The sequence below is a fragment of the Mycetomoellerius zeteki genome, unplaced genomic scaffold (genome assembly GCF_001594055.1).
Source record: "Mycetomoellerius zeteki isolate Tzet28-1 unplaced genomic scaffold, Tzet1.0 scaffold172, whole genome shotgun sequence".
Classification (NCBI taxonomy): domain Eukaryota; kingdom Metazoa; phylum Arthropoda; class Insecta; order Hymenoptera; family Formicidae; genus Mycetomoellerius; species Mycetomoellerius zeteki.
The window spans coordinates 98,962-126,686 of record NW_017256675.1 but is presented as its reverse complement, the minus strand read 5'-3'; the positions used below and the strand labels follow the sequence as shown (position 1 = coordinate 126,686).

Sequence of the window (27,725 nt, the reverse complement as noted above, 5' to 3'; positions counted from 1 at the left end):
ATTCCTGTTCCCCGCAGAGTTGGCAGACTTGAACGCGCCCAATACACCGAGTGCCACCAAGTCATTTTATCCTTGTTATTCATCGAATGTTAAACCGGTTGAACAAAGATAAATTGATGGTGTGTATTTCAGTGTATTTCCGAACGCAGCCCTTTTGTATTCTAGGGACACTACTCTAAAAAGGCCTGTTCTTTTTGACTGAACTTTTGCGCCAATTCATGTTTCTTCCTTTTCTTTCCGGAAGGAAAGAAGAGGAAGAAAGATGAACTGGTGCAAAAGTTCAGACAAAAAGAACAGGCCTGAAATGTGCAGTCTGCACTTTGCATCTGCACCAATCTGCACTTCAACGTTCATGGTTCATGGCAATGGATTGACGATCAGCCAGCATTGGCCAGCATGTAGCGATGTAGTTTGTGATGTGAGTGTGTCACGATTTGTCATAGATTTTCGGCCAGGAAGCGGCAGGATGTCATTCACCAGTCGCACGATTATTTGAAGTTGTCCTTCGAAGAAGCCGGCGAAGGTCACTTTAAGATCCGGCATGGCTCATCTAAACGGCGTGTTGAAGGCCGTGGAGACGCTGAACGGGTTACTGGAGTTGGACACTCCGTCGGATCCTGGGGCGAGGTATGAACGGTAAACACCTCTTTGGCAACGACAGACGATTTGTTCTTTAATAAATGTAAATGCTTCAACAATAGGAAGGAGAAGGTGTCATGCTGTGCCATCATTGTCGAGGGGATATGTTCACCGACTGTCAGACAGAACACCAAGTTTCCACAGATTCTCAGTGCCACAATCGAAACATTGTTGGCACTCTGTGATGATGATGAGTCTGACGTCAGGATGGTCGCAGATGAATCTCTTAACAAAATTATAAGGGTACAATCACACTTTAGACCTTATTATTATAGCAAATTTGATCCCTTGTATTACATTAGATTTCCAGTTGACACAAACTAAAAGTAATATAACATTAATGTTATAATTTTATATTCAACAATATAAATGTAATATAACATTTGGTGTTATATAATAGTTATATTGTTGAGCAAAATTACAACATTGATGTTATGTTATGTTTAATTAGTATAGAATGGATTAAAAGACATACTAGAAGCTATTTTCTAGAAGCTATTAGCAAAATTAAATATTAAGAACATATAAATGTTTGATACGATTAAATGTTTAAAAATAATATTGTTCCATTATTTAATAGAATATATTATTTCATTGTCAAAATTAATTATATTATGCTACTGTATTTAGGTACTTTATATAAAGTAGCCTTTAGCATACACTCACATGTAATACAAATGACTGAATTTATCATTAGTTAGAAAAGTTGTAGGTATTCATAAATAAAGCATGATAAAAAACATACATTAAGAAATTCAATACTTAAAAGCAATTCAATAGATGTTTTTTGCCAGGCGATGGTCGACAGTAACATCGTTAAAATTCAGATAGAACTTTATAATGAAATAAAAAGAAATGGTCCTGCGCGCATATTGAGGGCTGCTCTTTGGAGATTTGGTTTGCTGAGTCATATGATACGTCCTTCAAGGGGCAAAGCTTACGTATCAAATCTGGTCCCATGTATTGTGATTATTGCGCATCGATCAGAGGATACTGTGATTGAAACGTTATCGCAATCATTACCATTAATCTTTAAAGTATTAGGTCCGTTTATGACAGACAAGGACGTCAAGGTAAGCGTTTTGACATTATCACAATTATACACATTAAAAGCTATTTCCATGAACTTGGGAAAAATTAAATCTTGTTTCAGAATTTGTTGAGAGCGTTCTTTGAAAATATTTCCTCTCCTCAGGCAGTTTTCCGTAGGGCAGCAGCTAATATGATTCTGACAACGTGTATAAATTGCAGAAAGCCACAGTTTTTTTTAAATTATGTGTTGGATTATATATTAGGTATGCTACATAATTACGATGCGCTGCGTAATGCAAAAACATTCGTTTATTAATAATGTTTATCTTGTTAGATATAATAACATTAGGAAGAAACGTTGAAGATCATTCCTCTACTGTTATAGGCGTCTTTGGATGCCTCAGAGTGATTTTACCTTATATATGCAAACCCTCGGAGCCCCAAGATGTTGAAACACAACAGATAGATAGTCTGTTACACATTTATGAATTGTGTTTGCACTATACAAAATGGCATTCTGATCATAATATCGTAAATGCAGCTTTAGAGACTTTGGCTCAACTTTTAAAAATGCCTCCAAAGCCACTGGTGTCTGTTTTATTGTCTTCAGAAGGCATAACGCAAAGCAGAATAATATTAAATCAGAATGCATGCATTCCCTCGCTGGGTCACACGAGTCTTTCCAGCGCGAGTACTGCTTATGGTGCAAATTCGGATTCTATTTTAAACTTACACGAGCCTGATATTCCGGAGATTACTCCAAACACAGAGTGGATTGCAGATACGGAAACGACATTGCCAGTCACGTGCAATCCACAAACACAGAATGAATGTATGGGCGACATTACGGATACGAAAGAAAGGATATTGGAAAGTTATTGCCATTTGAAAATCGAAACCACTGACAGTAAGAACGAACATGTAAATTCGGTAACTTGCGTAACAATTTTGCAGTTTATTAGCTTTCAATGTTTTTTAGATTCGATTGCGGAGGAATGCAGTGATATCGAAAGCGAGATGGAAAAATCCGAGAAAACGCCTTATCCAAGCCTGCAAAGTGAACACTCAAAGGAGGAAGATTACTCGGAAGAAAACACTCTATCGTTCGCTTCCCCTAAGAAATCCTCCTTGGATTTCGCATTGTACGAAGTGGACGTTGGAAGTTTTACAGACTCGGATATGCCCATTAAGTTTTGCTGCCGTTACTTGGTGTCGTCCTTTTTGTTGGCTGGCAAACCTGGGCAATTGATATCGGATAAGTTATTTCGTGTTAGCGTAAAAGCTCTCTCTCTAACATGTGTGGGTTACATTCTCAAGCTTTATCCACACTTGTTTACCATGACCGTGGCCAAAGAGTTAAGCTGCAATGAGACAAACCAATTGATTGCAGACATTTTGTTATTTGCCAATCACCCAGATCCTCAGATCAGGGGTAATATAGCGATGGTAATGGGAATCTTTTTAAAATCTATATTTGTTCAGTATGGCGGCTCCTTCCGGAACTTTGAAACGGAGTGTGTGGCTCGACAAGGACGTGGAAATATATTATTGGAAGACGCGATAAAGTTACTTTTAAAAGTGAGTTTATACGTTTTATAAAGGACGACACCTGTCTCGAGAGTTTTTAACTTACATCTGTTTCTGTCGAATGTATAGGGCTTGAATGATGATTCCGCGACAACTTGCCGTCAAACGTTGGACACGTTGAACCTCTGCTTGCCAGAGTTACTAGATTCCATCAACAACGAATATGGTCTTACCATCTTAACTGCGTTGCCAAAACTTGTGAAAAATCCATATTTTCTTGTGAAAGTAAAATTAGCTGACTTATTGAGTAAATTATCGTATATTACAATAGAACACATAACGAGACAATCGTTATTCCAAGAACACTTTATCGATGTTATAATAGCGTTATTAGGTGATCAGGACCAAAGAGTGAGACACGCTGCGTCAGATGCGATTGTTAAGTAAGATACATTTCTATAATTGTGCAGTTTTATTATTTACTCGAATTATATTATCATTTTATATTTCTTTTATTATTTCAGGAGTATCCCGTGTTTGTATTTTCGACACCCTCAAGAAGATACCGTTACAAGGAAGGCTACGCAATATACTCAACAGTTTTTAAGTGCGGTAACATCAAGTATCTCGGAACTATCGTTCTACCAAGATAAACATAAGCCATTCGTAAACACGTCAATCAAGCCCTTTGTATTTCTGAATCATCATAACGAAACGAATTACGATTCTAGTCTGGAATACTCTTTATCTCGTATAGTTAACATCCTAACGGAAATACTAACGGTGCATTCTTCAAAATATTTAATCTACGGCTGTTGCGAGACTCTTTTCTGTTTGAGCGAGACTTATCCCACTACGATTTATGTTAGAGGATGGGACTGTATTTTACCAAAGACGTTGCTGAAAAAATCTAAAAAGAATAGCGACCGATCGGATGCCAATGATATCAGTTTCGTGAATGAGATGATTTCCTCTCCGGTGTGCAGCAGTCTCTTATCATTGGCATTGCCATTGTTAACGTCATCGACCATTAGCTTAGATTTATCCACACATCGACACTTGATCCTCCTCGCCGGCAATTTGGCTTCTGGGTTAGCCGTCTGCAATTTTAAGACTGGCAGTGACCCAATGAAACTTTGGAGTATGTGTAAGGACAGGTACATGGAATTACTATTAATGCACATCACGAGAGTTCTCAATATCTTCGTCCATGTCATCGACGAGGTGCAGTTAGTGCAGGCAAGTGCTAAGCCCGTATTGCCGTCTTTATCCACGCAAACGTTGTCGCCTAGGAAGAAGATCCTGTCGGAGCAAAAGTCAAAAGAAAAGGGAGAAAAGATCGGCGTTTTGAAGGGCGGGAAGGAGCAAATGGGAACATTCATCGGTATGCCGCATTACATGAAGATATACGACATTCTGAAGGCAGCACATTCCAATTATTCGGTCACCCTGCAACATGAAGCCAGCGAGATGTATGTTTCCTTGCTGAACGCGACGTTGGATGTTCTCTCGCAGATTCTTGAAATCGCATCTGTCAACGAAGCAGGTAGAATTGCAGAAGAAGTGTTATGTTATCTAAAAACCACCGTCGTATTGTCACCAACGGCAACGGTTCAATGTGTGCAGCAACTGCTGAAATGCTTATTTGGTACGAACGTGTACGCACAATGGAGCGAGCTGGACATGCAGAAGAATGTAGATCGGTACAGCGCATTACAAGATGATTCCAGAGGTTTTTATAATCAGTGCTTTCAACATCCCGCCAGACAAATGGCAAATACGATAAAATGCATTGGAAATAATTGCAGAGGCGAAAACGAGCCAGATAACGGGTAAGTATCCTAACAATTCGATAATGATGCCTCATGCAGACTGACATACTGATACCTTTTCTTTTGCTTCCAGATGGATAGGATTGCTGCGCAGAAAAAGTGATCGTAAATTTTCTTCAGTGTTTAAGACTTTGGCACGATCTTCAGATCAGAAAACGTCTGTCGCATCCTTCATCCGACTTTTCGAACCAATGGTTATAAAGTCTCTAAAACAGTACACTGTTACGAGTAACATCGCGCTGCAGTGCCAGGTTCTGATGTTGCTGAGTCAGTTGGTTCAACTGAAAGTTAATTATTGCCTGCTGGACTCCGACAAAATATTTATCGGATTCGTGTTAAAGCAGTTTGAATTTATCGAAGAGGGCCACGTACAACAAACCGAGGATCTCTTACCGAGAATGTTCAATTTCTTAGTGCACTTGTCGTATGAGAAAAATCACTCTAAGGCGATAATAGGTATACCGAAGATAATTCAATTATGCGATGGTCTGATGGCGAGCGGGCAACCGGCGATCTCACATTGTATACCCGCGCTCGCGCCCGTCATTGAAGATATATTTCTCATCCGTAATGGAAGTTCAAGCGTGGTCGAGCAACGGGAGTTGGAAACGACGAGAGATGTGCTAATAGCTATGCTGCTACGTTTGGTGGAGTATCACGAGGTAGTCGAACTTTTGGCGCTGTGTCTGGCCGAGTCCAGATTTAGCGGGGATGGTAACGGCGAGGAGAAATGGCGAAGATGGTCCAGACTCACAATGGACACCGTGCTTCCGATACTAGCTGCCGGGAAACTCAGAATAGAATCCGAGAGAGCTCACGTCGCATTGGTGAAACTGTTCGCGGCAATCTCGCCTACAGTCTTTCGGCCGGTGGATCCACTCCTGAAAATATTGTTCACCGCATCGATATCCACGACTGCTCCAATCCTCAAACTAAAACGTTGGCTAGGCATGATCAACGTCGTACTGCTCTCTCTGATCTCCTGCGCGAAGGAAGAGGCAATGCTGGCGCGCCTGTCGGATCTCAATATATGCGTTTCAGACGTGTCGCATCTGTTATCGCCACTTCGGAGCTCCTTCTCCCGTGAATGTGCAGATCCATTGAACGCCTCGAGCATCCAATCGCGCCAAATACCGCCTGAGCAAGTATTTGCTAGATTCATATTCAAAGTGATCAATCTGATGAGCACGAAGGTGTTTAGTCTACTTGGTCTGATAAATCACAAGTCTACAAATCCCTTTGTCGATTTCTCTGATTACACAGTAGATGATAATTATCTCGTCCATCAGTTTGCATTCTTTCTTCAATTGTGCATTCATATGTTCGAATCTGGCAGTCATTGCAAAGTGGCGAATGCAACAATGCAGATGATTCAGGGGCGTAACGTATCCGACGAAGAAAAATTGCTTATCGACGAATTAAACCACTTGATGCTCAGCATTGGAAACGTGTGTCCAACAGTGACGTGCCAGTGGGCATATCTGATGATCTTGTTAGGATACAACGAGATGTCCTTCTGGTCGAAAGTATTGGGCATCAGCAAGTCCGATCATGTTTGGTCGAACGAGAAGAAAACACGCGATTGTATTAACAGCAGTACGAACATTCAGATTATTAGAAGAGGAGGTATCATATTATTCTGCGACTACATATGCGAGAATCTTAACGATGTAGAGCCGCTGACATGGCTGTTAGTAAATCACATAGAGGAGGCAATAAACGTCGCCACCGAATCTCCGGTGAGGGATCTCTTGACCACGGCGATACACAGGAATCCGGCGGCTAGCGGGCTGTTGGTGCAGGCCGTGGCAACGAAATGCACAGATTTATCGCAACCTAGTTTTATAAAGCGCCTATTGCAGTGTATCGAGGGCGCACATCATTCACAAAGCGGCGCGGTTATAATGACTTTAATACCTCGGCTGTTGTCTACCAAATATCTCGCTTTGTCGAGAATGGCTGCGAAGATTGCCAGTCGCCGGATAGAAATACTGTTAACCACTAGCGCGGAGGATGTGAAGGATCAGTTGTCGAAGGATGATATCATGAAGATCATGGACGTCCTGCAAATCACCAAATTGGCAAGAAAACATGGCGGTTTAGTTAGTTTGTTGAACAAGCTGGCGGTACAATATTACGATCTGTCACCACTAGAGCTCGATCAATGCAGACCGTTTAATCCGTCCACCGTGAAGAGCGTTCAGTTGGATCGAAATTGGTTCTTGTCTCAAGTGAGATTACGCTGCTGTCACGCAAGTGCCAGTAACAATCCCATGGAATTAGCTCAGTTATTGAAGGACTTGGACTTTGATGATTGTCTCAGCCTTCTCTCTTGTAAAGAATTCAATCTGAAGATCTTGAAACACTGTGTGATATTAGGAGCCCACCTTACCATCGAGAAATGCCAAAAGTTGGAATTCGGAAAAGCTCAGAGCGAAAAGGATTTTTATTTCGATGCTAGTCCTTTGTATGTTGCTGCCAAGCAGTGTTTGTTGGAGCATATTCGTTATATCTGCGATCTCGTACCGAAACCACATCAGATTTATAATCCAGAGACGGATAACATTAGTGGGAAGGAACTAAAGTATGCTACTAGATTCTCCGAGTTGTTAAGTGACGCTCTGTATTGGGAGATCCTCTTCACAATAATCCCAACTGTCAAAGTTTACATGAAGACATTACCGAAACTAGCTAAGTACAATGTGGCGAAGATCGATATGAAATTCGAGGAGGATATCGCCAAATTTTCTATGCTATGTCTTGAGCTGGCACATTGGATGATCTATTCGGATAGGAAAGATGTCCATAGATTGAGACCGCATGACATGGACCTCGCGCTAAGTTGCGCGGCCGAAATTCTGCGGCACGCCGCTCCGAATAAGATTTTTGGTGATAATGCGCGTTATACTTGGGTTTGTTCCGCGGCGATCTCTCTGACGAAAGTCGTGGAAAGTATACTAACAACGGTGGATCCCTTGCCGACAATGGATTGCCAAGCGCTGGAGCCAGCTCTCCAGGATGAAGATACGAAAGATTACGCCCGGGCGTGCATTCAAATGGCGTCGATAGTGGCCTGGCTCGAAAAGTGTCAGGCGGATGACACTACGAGGAATATACCACCGTATCTATTCAATACGATAAAGTCGCTGATTATCAGCATAAGTCGTCAGCCATTAGTAAACTCTTACATCTTGACGCCTCCATTGGTGTGGAAACGCGATTGTCACGTCATCGGCTCAGGTCCTACCAAGTGCTACTTTCCGCTTATGTCGGAATCTAATCTTCTACAGGAGGTGGATGTTTTGGAGCAGTTTATCTACCGAGTAAACTTACTGGGTTGGACGTCTAGGTCACAATTCGAGGAGATTTGGATGGCGTTTCTAAGCGTTCTCAACTTCCTGCAAAATGAGAACACGCCCTCGGATGAAGTCGCGGCTTTGATACAAGCGAGTAGCCTGGCGATTCAGGCGATAACGAGATTACTGCTGCAAACGTTGCTGCTGCCTTGTCCTGGCAATCCTGGTGCTAGCACTCTGATCCACCACCCAAGAGATCCCCAACTTTCCGTGTATAAAACCAGCTCTCAGAAACTGTTTGCGATACAGGAACTGCTCCTGTGGAAGTACGAATACATGAACGATGCGGAAAATAAGAACGGCTTGAAACTGGGTCACATATTCCAGCGAGGCAATGTGGAGAGAACTGCGGTTTCCGATAGATATATGTATAGCCAACTATCGGTCTCTTACTTATGGTCGCTGTGCAATCTATACGAGGACAAGTTGAACGCTTCCGTTCTCGATTTGAAGAACAGGCGTAACGACGCACTGATGTCCGCCTCCCTCGATCTAGACTCCTGTCTGCGCTTTCTGATAGAGCACTACACTATCTGGACATCGCCGCAGGCTAACACGCCTGTACAATTGTTGACGGAGATCATAAAGTCTATTCTGGCGATCTCAGAACTCTTCCTCGAAAGATCGCAATACCAGTGGATGCTGGACGTGTGCCTGGAAGTCTCGAGGGTTCATCCAACGGAGAACGTGGTCTTGCATCAATATCTGGCCGTCTCTGTGTGTAAAGCTGCCGCCGTTTTAACGCCTTTGGTACGCGCTAGGAATTTCGTATATATAATAAAGAAATAAAGATCCTTTTTAACCAACATTACTTTATAGGACTTGGACACATTAGATAAAGTAAAGCGTATAGTGGACGTTAATTTAAAGTCAGTATTCCTGGCTTCCAGAGTGTCCGCGCTTCACGGCTCTCTGTACTTGCTGCAAAGCGCGGTACTGGCCAAATGCGAAGAAACAATGAATATTATACATCCTCTGGCTATTGAATATATACAGAAGCACATTGACTCACAGGATTCGAATAGGTGATAATTCAAAATAATTTAATTTCATTTGATAAAGAAGACATTTATTAATTTGTTTGATGTCATTTTGTGACCATTGTCTAATTCGTTTTTGCTTTGATACAGTATTCTAAGCCAGAGTGAAGAGCATCAGGGAATAATGTGGGCTCTAGTGTTTTTCTTATTGGAACACGCGGAGGACACACCACCAGACACGGAAGCGCCGGCCGTGTTGGAATTAGTCCTTTCTCTAGTCACATCTCAAAATATCTCGTACGGTTTACATCAAACTCTTCTACAGGTATGTCGGTGTTCTTCATCTTTAGTTAATGCACAAATAACACAAATACGCAAATTGCTTATTTATCTTGACAGGGTCTTGAGAGGCTTGTAGCGACAAAAAGCGTCGTTGGCAAAGTCGCCGAGCAAATCGTTAAAGTCGCGATAGATCGGCTGAAGCAACCCAGTCCCCTGCTTGCATTACCAGCATTACAACTTCTGCTGACGTGCATGTATACGGAGGCGGCTGATCGACTGAATCAGCCTGGTGTTGAAGAACCGTTGCCAGATGTGGAGCCAGAGACGCTGGTTCGATCTATCGAACGCATTTCCGCGATATTCGACAAGATCCGCAAGGGACATTCCATGGAGGTGGAGGTGCTATGCACAGTTCTGTCGTATCTCCTCGGGGACTTTTTCCCACCTTCAGAGATCCTCACTAAAGTTATTGGAGAATTCCTGTCCCCGCAGCAACCGCACCCAAGATTACTCTCTGCCGTTGTCTTTAAAGTTTGTAAATTGATCGAAGATTTATATCGCGTCTGAAGTGCGAGATAAAATATGTGCAAATGTATGATTTGATCTGATTTTACGCCAGGTCTGTGAGAAAGCGTGTACCTGCACGGAAATGGAGCTCCTTCAAGACTGGGTGGTCTTCAGTTTACCGAATTTCATTCAAAGCTTGCCGATGGCAATGTCGACTTGGTGCTTGTCCTGTTTCTTCATAAGTGCGTCGACAAACCACTGGTTGAGAGCTTTGTATCCTTTTCTCACCGACATAACTTTATAATTTTCTTTGGAGAAGTAATCTTTCCTTAGCTATAACGTGATAGATTTCCGTACGTCCAGTCGAGAATAGGAAAATACGAATATGAAGACAAGAAAATATTATGTATAGCAGCTTCGGATTTCTATCATAAAGTAGGTCAATGTTACTTAACTCTTAGCTGTTTTTAGCATCTATTTTATTTGTTGGTTTATTGATTTCAGCTATCTAAAGAATCTCAAAAGAAGGCATTTGTCGAGACTTTCGAAGCTACCGCGAAAGAACCTGGAACTCCATTTGGCGATATTCTAGCCTCCTTTTAGATAACGCTGCCCATAGTCAGGAGAACTAAAAAAAAAGTATCCTACGGAATATTAAACTCAGACTGTAAAAAATAATGTACAATCTCTGATGCGTTGACGCTACGTCGCGCGTGTATATTTGTATGTATGATATTTATTTTACATTATGTCCCATCAGAAGAGAGATACGCAAATTGTTTTACAATAAACAGTATTTTTTAAATAAAAATCGTGTGTGGCATAAATGTTCACATAAATATGCCCCTTTCAATAATCATCCAGTGTCGTTTCGTATATTGTCGAATTAGAAGTCTCTGAGTCTTTATCTTTGTCTATACATTAATTTCGTAAAATTATTGAAAGTAGGAATAACCCTGCCAATTCTAAAATTTTTTCAAATTATTCTTAAAATGTTTTTTCTCATAAATAATACTACTTTTTTCCTAAATTGCTGTTATTTTTCTAATTACTCGAAATTATATAATTATCAATTCGTAATCTTGAGTTGTTATGATTGTTATCCATTATATAACCGAAAATACACATATAGATGTACATATATATATATATATATATTATAAATATTATTTAAATATTTCTATATTATATTTTTAAAATCTGTGATATTTTTATCAGTGCAATAAATCGATTGTTTATATACAGTGAGCATTCTATAGAATTGATATGACATCCTAATGTTAATATTTCAGAGGTTACAAGGAATTTTAATTAATTACTTCTAAGGATTTTGCACGCGCTATAAATAATAACACAACGTTTCACTTTTCCAAATGGATTTAATATCCAGCTCCAGTAAATAAATTTCCTTAGATTTGCATCAAATTTTGCGACGAACTCGAATCGAAACACGTTCGCATCGAACTTGGACAAGCATGAGTCGCGTCAAAGTTTCTTGAGTTTCTTTTTTTCTATACGCAGTATGTATGGTATACAATCTTTCATATTACCTATATACTTTTTTTATATTTCTTTGTGCTCACGATTTTAAACTCACGAAGACATTAATAATTGAACGAAATTTATTGTATGCTCTTTGAGAAACGGAAGTCATGTATTAATAACAGTATCATGAGTTTAGTTCGACCTTCTTGGTGGAATTTTGTTATCATCGGATGCAAGAATCCTTGGCCGAACTTCAACTACAATTGAATACGGTGCGGATAAATTGAAAAAGGATTAAGTTTCCGGCAGCTTTTATACTCGGTCTTGGCTACGACTTATTTTAGGAAATTATGGAACTGTACAAGAGAATACCCGCGAACGCGTATAGGAACACCGGATTGTATCGTCACGGTGAATTCTGCTCTAATTGTGGACAAAACGAATCCGAGGACTTGCCGCGCAATGTTGTGATGCATAAAAGGAGAACGAGAACTTATGAGAAGCATTGTCCTTCGTGTCACTGCCCGCCTGAGAGGCGAAGATTCTCTTCGCCTGGTAGACCAAGGTGAAGATACTTCCACCTGATTAAAGGCTCGAACACAATAAAAGGAATAAGGGATAGGAATAGGAAATAAACACACAGGCAATAGATTTCAATCTATCCGAAATTGCTATACATTTGTGATACACAGTTTCTAAAATCTATTATACACCCTGTTCTTACTTTTTATTCCTTTTATTCTGTCTAAGCAAGATAATAATTAACCTAATAAAGAATAATTATAAATTAATTATTAACGAATTTAATATACGGTCTATATCTGAATGTATGTGTACGATAAAACTATTTTTTCTTTTCTTATCTATGTATATGTAAGTTAATTTTTTACATATAGGCCGAAAGTTGGAAACACGATTTTTTGATATTTTACAAAAAGTTAAATACCTCAGATCAAAAGTCTCGAAACACCAATATGAACATAAATAAATTGTATGGAGAGAGAGAGAGAGAGAGAGAAAGGTTCTTTATTAATAAAAATTGACTTATAACAAGTTACAATTTGCAAATCAGTTTATGTTTTTATTTATGTTTTGAAACTTTTAATCTTCAGAAAGTGATAAAGTGGATAAAATTTGTTCTATTTAATAAAAGTCATGTACGATAAGAAAAAAGGTTCTAAAATTTTTGATAAAATTTGTACGATTTCGGGACTTTATACCAAACATTTGTTCTCTTTCTTCTTTTTTCCATAAACTCTTTAGTTTTAAAATTAAAAACATTTTATAAAAAATGAGTTTTTACACAAAAAATTCAATAAATTATGTTCGATGATTTTTCATGAAACTGCAGCGTTTCAAAGTAAGACAAAAATATTGTAAAAAATATCAATTTTCAATTTCATGTAATTTAGGAACAAAATGTTGTAGATAAAATTTCAAACGCGGAATTCTATCTTTGCCCTTAAAAATGCGTGATCAAAGACTTTTCTACAATTTTTTTCACCGAGATATCCAATTTTTCGTAAAATATGAAATAATCGTAAGTATTTCTGAACTTTTAGCCGGGACTGTACACAATAGACTTCTAATTCCTTGATATTGATTTTTTTCTTTATCAAGATCTTCATCCGTTGATGACCCTGAATGAATTTTTCTGAACACAGAAATACTCTTTTTTATATCAATCAAGAATTTTCATTCATTTTTTAATTGTAATCGCCACAGTATTTTACAATATTTTTTACTTTCCATTGAAAGGTTGAAAATACTCACAGATATAATTAAGCTTCATTAATAGTTAACAAAATAATATTTCCTTTCTTAACTTTCAACAAGAAAATAAATAACTTCTCTAATCGAATCGGGATTACCTTCAAGGACTTTGGAAAACGTTGAAGCGATGATAGATCAATGTGAACGTGTCTTTGCGGAGCCGATTAGCTCGGCCATTAAGAAATCGCAGAGCAGTCCCTTGACGCAGAAACTATATTGGCACGATTATCAAACGGATGCTCATCCTCATTGCACCAAAAGACCGTTGCAGACTCATCGTCAGCGGAGATTCGAGCATGATAGGTATTTGTTCAGAATGAAGGGAGACGCTGCGAACTCAGAATTGACCAACGAAGATATCGTGGCTTGCTCCAAGTATGCGCGAGCGATACCCGTCAAGAGCTCGATAAAAAAACACCGTCATTGTAAACAGCCTGAGGTACTAATACTCCATTCTTCAACGAAAAATTGTCCGTACTCTACGATTCTAAAAGAGAAGCATAATTTGATAATACTTTTGGAGGCTTTTATTATTTTTATATTATTCAAAGAAGCTACGCGGTTTGCGGATTATCTCTGTAGCTTGATATATTGTTAAAATAATCAGGATAATAGAAGATCCCCTTTGACGATTTTTTATGTAATCATGCTTCTTCAAAGAAGCTACATAGTTTGCAGATTATCTCCGTGTTTTGATACATCGTTAAATGCCAACGTTTCAAGAACATTACAGTTCACTTCATTAGGGAGAGAAAAGCAACTTGATACTGGATATCAGGTTGCTTCTCACCTTGATGAACTGCAATGTTCTAGAAACCTTAACATTTAACGATGTTAAACACGAAGATAATCTGCAAAGCGTAGCTTTGAAGAAGCGTAATTTATTACATAAAAAATCGTCAAAGGGGACTTTTCTATCATCCCGATTATTTTCGAATTTATCTGATATCTTCTAGAAATCGCCAGACGAGCGGGAATGTTCCGACGCCGAGAGTGAGGTATCGGTGAAGTACATCCCACGTGCTGTCCAGTCGAGGAAGTCGCGCGTACTCGATCCTGAATTGAGGCGTCGTTACGTCGGCATCGGTGACGGTGAATATGTTACGGAGACGAAGAACGAAAGTGACGTCGAGTCTCAGGAGATGAGAAACTTCGTTTTGAGCCTTGAGGACCTGGAGAGGTTGAAGCGAGGCGACGGTGAGGCGACGATAAGCGAGGATGACAAGAGACTCGAGAGACGAAAACCTGAAAATATCGCGAGAACGGTGAAATCGAGAAAGACTGGGGATGCAGCGAGCAAGTCATCCACCTTGATCGGCCAGTCAATTAATAGACTCACGAAGGAACTCGTACTTAACGAACCCGAGCGTCTAGCAAAGCTGGATCTCCACGCCACTAAAACTCGCATTCTGGAATCGATTAACTGTATGCTTGGTACCACGGACGATACGAAAGTACATAGTTAACGATATGTATCTTAATTTATTCATCAATCTCATACATGCGCGTAAAATATGTATTTCTTTTTTTATATGTTTAGGACTTCTCTTAGTTTTCTCTTGATTTTCTATATGTCGCTCCCTTACTTCAAAAGTGATATTATAATTTAAAAAACGTGATTCTCGAGTGATGATATTATGAATGAATGTAATTATTAACTGAACATTATCCTATTAATGATCAAAAGTAAACTAACTCAACTTTATTTTAAAAAATCGTCAAAATCGTTATAAAAGAGTAATTTTTTAGAGTTGTGAAAGGAGAAAACTATTTTTTAATTTGACAGAAAATTTTGACATCAAATATCGACGAAAAATATATTATCAAATAATATAATCAAATGATAAAAATAGCATCATGTTAAAAATATATTCTTTTGCCGATATTATTTGATTAGTCCAGAATTTTCCTTGACCTTTACATATGTTGTCATGGCCCTGAGTGACCTTCAAAAGGTTTTAGGTGGCGATCACTATTCATTCAAAAGTTATTAACGAATAAAGTTATTAACAAATAAGAGAATTTTCTCTCAAGTTGAAATTGTTGAAAAAATAGCTTTTCCCCTTTTCTGAGAAAATTAATTTTTTTAAATTGTGTCTTTTGAAGCGAGGAAGCAATATCTTTTTCTCATAATTTTACAAAAAGAGGATATTATTAGGTCGAATATTCCTGCATCGTTGCAATAAATGTTTTTTGTGTTGTTAGAATGACGTGCCTGTGCAGCAGGAACAAACGGAACAAGAGAGTCTTGAGAAGATAACTCGTGAACTTCAAGAGAATGGTTGGCAGTTATTGTTCAACGGTTTAACGATCCATAGAGATTCCACTAGCAGACGGATTGTTCGTCTAGAATGTCTGAATCATATTCGCCAGCAACTCGACAAACTGTATGCTCTCGAGTCGACTTTGGACAATTGTCCGCCTAAGCTGCAATCTCTGTCGAGTTGCGATATGCCGCGCAATGAGGAACGTCAACAGTCGCAGCATCAATTGGAGCAGAAAACTGCGGATTCTTGAGCGTACCGGAAGTTTGTACACATTTTTTTATATATATATTTAAGCACCATCATAAATACTGAAGATCCATGATGCATTGATTGTGCAAACGACAAAATACGTAAAATCTGCATAGATTTTATATATATTTTTTTTTATGCATCATGGATGTTTATAAAGTACTGGGAACTAATTGCGAACGCAAATATCACCGCGTTAAAAGCACAGACCGTAGAAGTATACATTATTGAAATATCTACGTCTAATGTAACTTAATTTAAACGTATAAAATTTTATAAAACACAAATATTAATGTAATTCGTAAAACCTGGTGTTATTACTTACTCATGATTTCCAAAATTAAAACCAAGACTAGCCGTTTTCTTCAGATCGAGATCAATTGGTAGCAATAGCTTTATTGTTGAAACGTTTTAAGTACATTAGAGTACATAACTAATCTACTTTCTTCCCGCTTTCAAGCTAAACAAGGTATGTGTAATATTAAATTGTTTCCATTCGCTACGTAACTCTCCTTGCGATGAAACGTGGCGCATAAATTTATTATATATATATAGATATATATGTACTTTAGGCTCTTTCTAGCTCTTTGTATTTACTACGCACGTATACTCTCAATATACATACATATATATATGTATATATATTATATATATATTGACGCGTTAGGATATACTTCTGGGAATTTGAATAACGATGGAAAGAGACATAGGTTGGAGAGATCCCGGTGATTCGCATACTTTTTTTTGCATTTGTACGACAAACGGCGCAAAAAAGGAAAAGAGAATCATGGAACTTCGCTCAACGGCTGATTGCTGCGAAAGCGGTATGGGCAAAATAGCGTGGCTATTACAGCGGCAGCCGATGTAATTGTATTCGTTGTATGTCTACTTTCTTTATGTGCTGTATACAGTTCTTTTATTTTTTTAAGTATGTCTTACGTTATATAAGTATGTTTGTTATAATTATGATACTTTCGAAGCTGCCATCGACCGCGGCTGCGTCTGCCATTGAATCCTGGCTGCAAAGAAGAGAGCGGAATCGAAATACGAAGCGAGGCGTTGAGGAGATCCCGGAAAGGAGAAACTGATTGAAAAATCACTTATCGTACAACGAGGGACGGGGGAGGGCTCTCTCCTTTGCGATTTAACAGGTACGAACGTATTCAAACGTATATACGCGACGAAGACTGGGATAATACTGCAAGTAGAGGAGAAACGGCTGTATAAACTTAATTAATCAGGTAATGTATATATGTATATATCGGTAATATATATATAATCTAAGTACACAATGTCGTGATATAAAATCTACGTATTATATTCCGGTAGATCAACAACACGATTACGTCTGATCTCCGCTACGCCCGACGCCTTTCGGTTCTACCTTCGATATTTTGCGTTAACGTTATCGGTGAACGCTGCTTCACGTTGTCCTGCATTTTGTGCAAGCATTCTGCTGTATTTTGTACAAGTGTACTCGATGTAGATGAGATAGATATATCGTCGTTGGCCTCCCCGTGCGATCCTCTGGGAACCGCTGGAGGTGGGAACATCTTAAAAGGACGGGCAATTCACGGAATTATAATTATGAGAGAGAACATCTAAAAAGGTACATTATTGACTTCGATTACACTATTAAGGGCACCCTCGAATTGATCGACGTTCGGACAGCGTCCCGAGAAATGGGAGACGAGGGACGCATGCGTTCCCTATTCCCCCAACCCTCTAGATCACCCCGCGAACCCTCCTAATTACTACTAATAATTGCCACAAGTGAATTGACTCTAAACGACACCGGTTCCCCGAGCGATCGTCGACGTTTCGGCCGATGGTTTCGGACTGCGCGGTAAAAAAAAAAGTCGACGGAAATTAGACGGGTAGATCCCCTAATAAACTCTAATTGTAAGTCCTTAATGTTCCGTTCGTTGATGCTCGAAGTGTGGACCCGCGGGGTTCACACGCGCGGCTCTCCTCGTCAGAGGCGGCTACGATGTCCAAGTTTTTGCTTCCTAAAGATTTTCCCAGGATGGATTGAATCTTCAATAGAATTGTCACAAACTCCTCATCCTAAAATTCCTATAACTTTTTTCTGATTTCCAGACAAAATATCATGATTTTCTCTGATACTTTCAATAATATTTTGAAATTTTTTGTATTTTCATCTTGATTTGGAAATCGTCAAATATTTTTTTTTGCAATTTAACATAGCAATGTAACTTACTATTAATGTTGTTGACACTGCTTGCATTTAATTATTAAGTTGGCAGTATTTCAAAATTATATACATATTAAACTTCTTTACAACCAAAAATTTTAATTTTCCAGAAAATTTGGCATAATTTCCTGACTTTTCCCTGATTTCCTTGATTTTCAGTTTTGTAACAACCCTGTCCAACGGACGCGTTTCCGCGAACCGTTATCGCTAGCCGCTTCTAAAGCCTAAAGATTTGCGGGCGCTCTCGGAGGTCGAACCTCTAAGTGTGCCCTTAATGATCCTTCCCTCGTTTCTTCGTGCGTGCGAACGAAATCGTTCGCCAGGTTCGATGTATCCTCCTCGAATTATGCGATCGATGCCGCGGTACGGAGCCCGCGAAATCGACGGCGAGACTGGTCCGCTTTTAATGAAGATCTAAGGCGCCTTTTTACTCGGTCGGCGCTTCCTAAATTTTGGAAGCCGTGCGTCGATGCGTCCGACGCTGAGACACTCGCTTTCGACTACACTTCCATCTTCGCCTCGGTCGCAGAATATTCTTAGAGCAACCTCGAGATACATTTCGGTCCCTTCGCCATCGGCATCGAACGCATCGCAACGCGAATATATATATATATATATATAATAGTAATATATTCATATGCATAAATCGCTCTAACGCGCTAACAATAACGGACAAACGTAGTGAACAAACACGTTGAACGGTCAATAGTCATTACGCGATCTAAGCCTCTCTTCGCGTTATATTATATATATATTATACGTACGCTAAATTTATATAATCACACTAAAGCGTCTGCGCGATCCTTGCGTACTCGCGATCATTAAGGAAACAGCCGATTTATTAAAGATGCAGCCCAATGAGCTGTATCGACAGAATGCTCGCAGGATTCTTAAATATAATTCTAGTAGCAATTTATTGGATACATTCGTTAAATGTTGGGGATGTATTGGATCAATACTAAGTCAATACTGGGCCAATATTGTGCCGATAATTGTGTACTAGAGAAATATATAAGAATTTTTTTTCTTTTTTTAGAAACATTGACTATCCATTCGTATTAACCCAAGTTATTCGTCAAGTAATTGGAATGCAATTTGAATTCGAATATCTCTTGGGCAATATTTTTATCTTTAATATCTTCATCGTACGCGCGCGTGGGCAGTTTGATAAGTCAGTGACTTTTTAAAAGGAGACTATATTAAAAAAAATAAGTCGAATTTTTATTTAAAAAAAATTAAAAAGAAATCACTGATTTATCAAACTGCCTTCGTTATATATAACGTTGTTGAAATTTTAATTTGTATTATTGTGATTTTTTATTGCTTCCCGGCCAATCAAAGCGAATTTAGAATACAAGGAATGCGAAAGGAGTCGACTTTTTTTTAATTTCTCAACGCCCATCTCTTGCGACTCCTCCTGCGGGAATTCCGTCACGCGATTCCGTAGCTCGTCATCGATATCGTCGATTCTGGCGCGCTCGAAAGATCAAAGGATCCCGGAAGCGGAGGTACGCTGATTACACTGTAGGTGGATGTTTCTCTTGTACCCGTCCACCCATTTACAAGTGACCCCTTCGCGAATCAGTCTCAAGGAACGCGCAGTATAATAGTGCTGGTTGTAGATACTTTCATCGGATAAGGCTGCGTTAATTATTGTCACTTTCAGCGCTCATTCGCCCTCGTGGAGAACCAATTCTCCCGCACCCTCCCCCTTTCTTCCTCCGTCTCTTTTGATCACGAATAAAATTTCGCTTGCTCCTTCGTTCTCGCGAAGTTTCCGCGTATCGTCAATGTCAAAGAATTCGAATTTAAATCTCGGTCACTCGGGAATAATACGCTCGGTTTATTCTTCGCGTTGCGCTTCAAGACATTATCTTTCTCTTTCTTTTTTTTTGTTTGTTTCTCTTTTGGAAAAAAGTGATTTTACGTTTACACTCGCGCTAACGAGGGATCTCCTTTGATCTCGCGAAGTCTCGTCTCTTTTTTTTTCGATCACTTGAATGGCGGCAAAAGCACATTCAATTAAACAAAAATTAAACCATAACTGACTTGTACAGCTAATATTATACTTGTGCCTTTTTTTTGTCGTACGACTATTTCAAGCGTGTTAATTGGCTACAGGATAGAGATTCTCGGATCTCTTTATTCTATAGACAATCAATCAAGGCTTGAAACATGTGTCATGTGACAAAATATAATATTAGCCTACAACCTGTATACATCGATATACAGATACATTCCAACCTCTCGCATCTTGAAAAACGCGCGAAGATATTTTCTCTTATATCATATTTTATGCAGTACGTCGCGCTCCGTGATAGAAAATATATTTTAAAAATATACGAGTAGGTGTTATATTCCGAAATCACGTCGGATAATAGGATAAGGATCGCGCTTAACGTTTGCGACGAGTCATAGAGAGAGTTCTCTCGCCCGCTTTTGTCGATTTTTTCATGTTCGTAACAATTCCACAATGATATCGACTTTCGACAATTCGCACAGTACCGTTAACAGTCTTAACATTTAGCCGCAGATATGACGCTTCTAAGATCTATTCTAACAAGCCGTACTTCTACTGGATTCTTTTTACTCTAATGTTTAGGATATAAAACGATTAATTGTCAAGACGCATTTCCCTTTCATGGTACTCAGGCATTTGCGCGATATGGCTGATATAAAACGTATCACATTTTCTTTTCTATATCGGACAAGTCTCGCGCGACGTACAATGAAGTCTGTGGCTAAGAGTTAAGATTGGAGAAGTTTGGAACTTTGCGACGGTCGATTTAATGTCGATTTTCTGATTTTAGCAGACAACTGCCGATACTGTCAATACGTCATCTAATAATAATTACAACTTAATAGCCGTATTGCCTGTCCGAAAACTTATTGCTTGAAAAAATTCATGTTTTTTTTTGCCGTACTTTCAGTCAATTATAAGAAATCGGGACTCGTTAGTCGAACGGAAGCAAGCAAAATACTCTTTTTGTCACTTTCAATAGCACCAATGGGATACAATGCCTGTGTACTCACGCGCGAGCACATATTGTCTAGATTCTCTACAACAGCCTAGAAAGAAAAAAAAAGCTCAACGACATAAGCCGTTTGTTCTTATCTAAAATCTCGAACGGTCGCTTCAACAATTTCGCAGCAAGCTAAAAATCGTGCTTCTTTTCGACATGCAGCTACCTTCTAAGCTCATCTGTCTCTCGCTGTCTTCGTTATTAAGTAGGAAGAAGGGGAAAGGGACGTTCGAACGAGGTCGCTGAACGTTTACGATGATCTACGACCGTGCGTGCGTCATCGTTCGCGGACCAATCGACCGGAACGACGATTCTTGCTCCGGACGATCATTCCACGTTTGAGCAGAGCAAAGGTCAAAAACGAACGAGGCATCTTTGCATTAGAACTTGCTAGGGCATACTGGCGGATTCATCTCGCCGAAGACGTTGAGTTCGTAGAGCGATGCGAACACGATAAATATTAAGTACCAGACCATCAGGACCATGCCGTATCGTCGGTCCAACTTCCAGCCATTCAAGTGTGTTGCCAGCACTAGGAATAACACCGTCGATAGTAGAGAAAGGGTGGAATATGTCAAACCTGATAAGAACGAGATATATAAGCGATATAGAATACAAATATGTATGTTTTGCAGATAAAGAGATTAAAAATATATAGATAAATCCGCGTACCTCTGCTGGTAACATTAACGTGCGAGCCGGGCTGTATCATAGCGGTCTGTATGAACCACGGAAGACCGAGACATACTAGGATATCGAAAACATTGCTGCCTACGGCGTTACTGACCGCCATGTCACCAAGACCCTCCTTAATGACCGCCAATGAGGAAAGGGCATCCGGCACACTTACACCAGCGGCAACGAAAGTCAATCCCATCACAGTGTCGGGAATGCCCAGAGTACTGCCTGCAAAATCAACCACTTTACTAAGATGGCTCTATTTGCTGAAAGACGATTCAATCGCGGATCAAATGATAGCGTTACCTATAATCGTGATCATCCACACCATTATGTAGCTATAGAAACTTATCCAGATCATCGATATACAAAACGTGAAGGGATACCAGCTCCGCCACTTTTCTTGCCGGCAATCTGGCATTGTCGCCCGACACATGAAGTGGATGGGGTACACGAGACCCCAAGTGAACAAAGTCCACTTGCTACCGTCCGTCGGCATCACAAGGGGCGATACTTCGTTAGGATCGGGCTCCTTTGCTTTGTAATACTCAGGCTGCCTCGGTGCCGGCGGCTGCTGTTGCTGTTGCTGTTGTTGCTGCTGTTGCTCAATCGTTTCTTGAATGCCATTTCCTGAAAGGAGATGAAGGATACATTCAAATCTCTAGAGAATATACGGGAGATATGAATAGGCAAGATTTTTATTCAATTACCTTCTTGATTCTTCATTTGCTCGGTGACCGGTGAGTTAGGACCAGTGTAGGATAATCGATCTTCCTGTAAGGATCTATAGCTCACTAGAGCGCTTTCCTCAGCGGGTTCATCGTCTTTCGGCAGGAACGGAATATTATACGATTTCGCCCAACGTTCCAATTTAACATTGAACGAGAGCGCCACGCAATAAACTGCATACATGATTAACATGAAGAGAGATTCCATCCTGAAAGGCATTTTTATTTCATCTATAAGATTTAGCGTCGGGTGTTTCCAACCGCAATCGGACGTGATTGGATATATGGCGATGCTTACCAAGATATAGACTCGTTATAAATCGTACCGAGCATCACGAGGATCGAAATGGCGTAGAAAAAACAGTCTCGACAGAGAGGCCACCAATTCAACTTTGAGGCCGTCGCGGAGCATAGGCCGCAGATCGATATAACGAACATTATATTGAAAACAGCGCTACCGATAACGCCGCTGACCTGAAACGGAAGAATTTAATTGGCAAATTCCGTATCGTTAACTAACGAGACGAGAATGTCCGGCTTACTGTCGAGTGTCAGCCAGATTCATGTGACGCGATAATGAAAATAGTTTCTCTTGCGATTAAAACAAATAATTTGCTCACGTACTGGCTTACGTAATGTTATTTATGTGGTTTACGTTTCATGATATTTAACCAAGGTAGCGAAGCGTGCAAGGCGCGATTAGGCGACCGTAATACTCACTCCGATGTCGTCCTTGGCGAAGAACACGCCGATGATGACCGTCGCCAGTTCGGGCGCAGAAGAGCCTGCCGCCATGAAAGTGGCACCGGCCACATCGGGAGACAGTCTCAGTTCTAATAAAGATAAAAGATATAATGAATTTATAATACTTATAAATAATATAAATATAAAAATAAATTATTTAAAATATAAAATCGCAAGCATCGCATCTTCTTTAATTATTTCAAAATCATGTCGGACATATCGGAAATCTAAAAGCAACCTCCATTTCCAATGAAAAAAAAACCAGATGATCGAGACACTCTCTTAATAAACAAATCTCGCGGTAGATCTCCACAGTGAAATACAATCCTCTTGCAAAGTTACGCGTAACGCTGTAACTCAACGCGAGGAATTATTGATTTCAACGTGATCGCCGGAGAGGAGGGCGATTTTCATTCGCCTTACCTTCGCAGATCCTATCCAGACTCGAAACAAAGTAATCGTCGCAAACGATTGCGAGGCCTAGGAACGTGTAGATAGCAGCCAGAATGTGTATTATGAGCCCGCCGTGTTTCCTGGCTTCGGGACCCATCAACGGCCGTGGAAATTGCTCTATAGCGGGTGCCGAACAGTTGGTCCTTCTCGGTCTCACCGTGGGATACGGGTATCTCGTAGTCATTTGGGTAGCTGGGACAACCTGCTCCATTTAAAACGAAATTAAAAAGGAAAGAAGATAAAACAAATTAATCCTCCAAAACTGACGTGGGTCTATTGGATCCATTCAATTATATCCTCTCGAAGCTAACAATGGGTCTATTGGATTTACTCACAATTATATTTTTTATATTAAATACATCTGTCTGCAAAAATTTGAACTATTGTTATTAAAGTAAACTGAATAATCATTCTTTTTTTTATACAAATTATGTCATTTTGATTACTTAACCCTTGGACAGCAGACGTCGTGATACTCGCACGCACGGCGGACGTAGGATCAAAAGTGACCCAAGAATGAAATTATTTTGAAACGTTTGAAAAACAGTTTTTTTTATTATAATATGAATAAAATACGTAGAAGGAGAAATGGAAACACATATTTATGATAGAAACAAATATCCATTTATTCATTTTCTTCACAGTTGAAAAGATTGAAAAAAGTAAACAATTCTAACTCGCGGGACTCTGCGTCCACTGGCGGAAAGTTAAAGTGTCTTTTAATTAATATATAAATTAAATGGGTTTCACAGACCCATTGTGTCAGTAACAATCAGATTTTGACGTTAGCTTCGGAGGATTAAATTCTTTCAGCATTCACAGTATCGTCCATTATTAACTAGAGTACTATACCAGGGTAAAAATAAACCTCAAAGAAATTTCAAGCTACGCTGCTGAAATAGCAGACGACATTTTCAGTTCGAGACTCAATTCATAATTCATTTTTATTTTTTACTTTTTAGGAGGTCAGGCCGGCCGATACGCCAGTCACTAGCTGCTGAATTATATGTAATAAACGTTAGTAAAGCAACTGATTGATCATACCTTCACGCTAGGTTACGGATTACAATCTGCGCTGAAACTTGCGATTAGCAATTGAAGAAATTCTGGGCATTGAACTTAAGATTTTCGTATTCCGTTCATCCGGCAAATTGGCAAGGTGTATTTTTTTGCTGTAAAGCAGACAGTCGGAAAATCCGTGTAGCATTTGCTGAAGATCGGTTTGTGAAAACCATAGTTCTTCGTTGTATCTTATGCAACTCACGTGATTAATAAAGTTTTTTTACAAGTTTTTCATTATATTTCTAGACATTTTAATTAAAAAATATACCTACAGAAGTGTAAAAGAATTTATTAATGGTTTTTCATTGTCTTTTTTCTATTTTTCAATTTTCGATATTTGTCGACATTCATATAATTAAATAATTGTATTTTTTTTAAGAGATCACAACAATGACTATGTTTTTTCTATAACCCAAAATGTCTTCTTTAAAACTTCGTTTGAAATTTTGAAATCAATTAATTAGAAAAAAAGTTAACTATTTTTGTATGAAAAAGGCATTTTTACATTTTTTTTTTCGGCACTTCTTTCGTTTAAACCGTTTTTTAACCAACTTTCGGTTAAGCAAATTGAATTTAATTAACGTCATTCTCTTCCTTATTAAAAGACGAAGAGATTGAGCTATCACGGAAGCCTACACATGTACAAAGCATTTTATGTTATGCTAAAGAATTTATTTTTGTACCCCAGTATGACTTTAAAATTTAAAAGATAAAAAATCATAGTAAGTAGTACTCTAGAGTTAATGTAGCTTAGGGGTAATGTCGCTTAATCATGCGTTTATAATTCGAGCTGTAGCTTCAAAGAAAATTATAAAATTCTCGTAATGCACGTTAATCCATAGTAGTATGCGATGCATCACGTTTAACGGTGTTACGCAACTACCACACATCGTGTATCGCATATCTCAATTCTGATCTATGCGACAGCCTCTAATCTTGTTTCCTCGAGATCAGTCCATCTGCGTCACGAGATACAAGGATACCTACGGGGTATGCAAACCAACAAGCGAATTGTCGCGTCGTTGGCAGACTCGAGTGGAGATCACGATAGATAGCTGTCGATTAGCATTGATTGCGATATGTTAAGTTCATGTTCTCTTCACAGAGCTTGAGAGCGTAACATGACGGCAAGAGTCAAATAGAATTCGTCAAAATTATATCTCGTAGATCTTTTTGATTTTGTTGTATTTCTGTTGATAAAGTGCTGACAGAAATACAATAAAATTTATTGTGCACGACAGGTTCTACACCAAATTTTATAAGACTTTCCGCAAACAAAACTATAATCAATAAGTGAAAATTAGATAAGAATACCCAGTAAGAAATGACAAATGGAATCGACGTCAATCGATGTCGAAATCATCGAATTGACGTCAAATCGACGTCAATTCTATTGTCGTTTCTCACTGGGTAAATCAAATAAAAGAAAGAATTCTATTTTCGAAGTGGATTTTAGTACTTAATAATATTCATATATATGTAAGTAGATTTACAATACATATTTCAGTTTTATAAAAAAAGGTGATATTTTTCGCAATAAATTGTTTGCAGTATTTTAAGATGCTTATTGTATCATTATTAAATTGATGATCAATGCAATTTGTGATGTTATTTCCAAGTTCATTTTATATATGTATATATATATATATAAAATTGCGTTTCGACAAATCTAACAAACCAATTTAGAGCGTATGTAGACAATGTATTTGTGAATCTACATATAAACATTATTAAATATCAAGATCCGTATCAACCAAAAATAGGATCCTTTCTCTTATTTGAAAAACTGTCACGCGCTTCGTGGAATTTACATTTTCCATTTAGCCGTCCGGATAGTCGAGTGTGTTTTGTACACTCGTGCCTGGATTTCGCATTTTTGCTTCTCTGTAATTATCCTGTTGGAGGTATATTTTGACTACTATTCGTGTCATGTGGTCAGTCAGTTGTCAATCAAAAGAAGAAGAAGAAGAAAGCTGTTCGTGTATCACGACAGAGGCTTAAATTGTGGCACTCACTGTGGTAGTGCTGTTTTGACCATGTTTCGGCGGTAGTGTCTCGGTTTCCTTTTCCTTGATCTTGGTATCCTTAGACAGATCTCTCACGCCCGTCTCAGTTTTCGCGCGTCCATGACCCTTCGACGTTTCGGTTTTGGATCCCTCCGCATGGCCTGTCTTCCTTGATTCCTCTCCGGCGTCCGTAAACACTTCCTCTATCGGTTCTTCCTCCTCGGTGGAGGTGATCGGAGATACTGGTGGCTCCGATGTCCATTTCGCAGAACTCGATGACGGCATTACCATCGTCTCGATTGAAGAAGGAACTTTCGTGGAGGAGACATACTGCATGAGGACGTAAATCAGGAAGAGGCCCAATCGTAAAGGCCACCGTCTGCGACGCGCCTGCAGATTACGCGACCTGCATCTCATTGTCTGCAACTGAAACGAATTAACGTTCTGTAATTGTAAATTAGCATCCTTCCCTCTAGCTTTCTCTCTCTCTCTCTCTCTCTCTCTCTCTCTCTCTCTCTCTTTATGTTATTAAATTTTCGACTTTTATAAACATTTTTCGTTTGGATCTCTCTCCTTACACACACACTGCACTATATTCACACCTATATACTCTGTTATTTTTATTTTATTTTTATTTTATTTTATTATTTTAAATTTGCTTTTAGATTACTTCTTTGTTACTGTAAGGCTTTTAGATGTGTATTTCTGTGTCCTACCCTGATGAAAATAAAAATCGGAGCTTAAGTCGAATGTAATAGGAGAGTAATAGAAGCGTAAACGAAGCTTCTAGGAAGCGAAAATTGGAACAAGAACGTACAAGAAGCGTAAACGCTTTTTTTACGGTTCATTGTTTCTATTTTTGCTACACTGAAAAAAAAGATTGGCTG

At 39.1% G+C, this 27,725-nt stretch overlaps 3 protein-coding genes and 1 long non-coding RNA gene across 4 annotated transcripts in view; 3 read left to right on the top strand and 1 right to left on the bottom strand.

Moving 5' to 3' along the window:
- The first annotated feature begins 373 nt into the window (after nucleotides 1-373).
- htt (huntingtin) lies at nucleotides 374-11,110 on the top strand. Its single transcript, XM_018445978.1, has 15 exons — nucleotides 374-627; nucleotides 702-882; nucleotides 1,434-1,712; nucleotides 1,793-1,934; nucleotides 2,006-2,578; nucleotides 2,651-3,249; nucleotides 3,328-3,641; nucleotides 3,723-5,030; nucleotides 5,104-9,136; nucleotides 9,206-9,411; nucleotides 9,517-9,691; nucleotides 9,766-10,179; nucleotides 10,268-10,428; nucleotides 10,503-10,590; nucleotides 10,660-11,110. Exons 1-15 carry the CDS (start codon nucleotides 542-544, stop codon nucleotides 10,756-10,758), a joined length of 8,658 nt encoding a protein of 2,885 aa, XP_018301480.1. The 5' UTR covers nucleotides 374-541; the 3' UTR covers nucleotides 10,759-11,110.
- Nucleotides 11,111-11,732: 622 nt separating this feature from the next.
- LOC108721430 (uncharacterized) lies at nucleotides 11,733-16,068 on the top strand. The gene is made up of 5 exons (XM_018445979.1): nucleotides 11,733-11,912; nucleotides 11,985-12,205; nucleotides 13,519-13,852; nucleotides 14,370-14,867; nucleotides 15,619-16,068. Exons 1-5 carry the CDS (start codon nucleotides 11,871-11,873, stop codon nucleotides 15,928-15,930), a joined length of 1,407 nt encoding a protein of 468 aa, XP_018301481.1. The 5' UTR covers nucleotides 11,733-11,870; the 3' UTR covers nucleotides 15,931-16,068.
- Nucleotides 16,069-16,577: 509 nt separating this feature from the next.
- On the top strand, nucleotides 16,578-16,760 carry LOC108721431 (uncharacterized). Its single transcript, XR_001936572.1, has 2 exons — nucleotides 16,578-16,681; nucleotides 16,713-16,760. It is a non-coding gene; the product is annotated as an uncharacterized lncRNA (long non-coding RNA).
- A 2,115-nt stretch (nucleotides 16,761-18,875) lies between these two features.
- Nucleotides 18,876-27,725, bottom strand: part of LOC108721438 (probable sodium/potassium/calcium exchanger CG1090) — a 15,987-nt gene continuing 7,137 nt past the window's right edge. The window contains exons 2-9 of the mRNA XM_018445986.1: nucleotides 26,848-27,264; nucleotides 23,741-23,972; nucleotides 23,294-23,406; nucleotides 22,872-23,047; nucleotides 22,556-22,782; nucleotides 22,152-22,475; nucleotides 21,840-22,073; nucleotides 18,876-21,747 (exon numbers count right to left, since the gene is read on the bottom strand). Coding sequence (XP_018301488.1) covers nucleotides 21,548-21,747; nucleotides 21,840-22,073; nucleotides 22,152-22,475; nucleotides 22,556-22,782; nucleotides 22,872-23,047; nucleotides 23,294-23,406; nucleotides 23,741-23,972; nucleotides 26,848-27,264 — 1,923 coding nt within the window. The 3' untranslated portion in view covers nucleotides 18,876-21,547. The remainder of the gene's footprint in view (nucleotides 21,748-21,839; nucleotides 22,074-22,151; nucleotides 22,476-22,555; nucleotides 22,783-22,871; nucleotides 23,048-23,293; nucleotides 23,407-23,740; nucleotides 23,973-26,847; nucleotides 27,265-27,725) is intronic.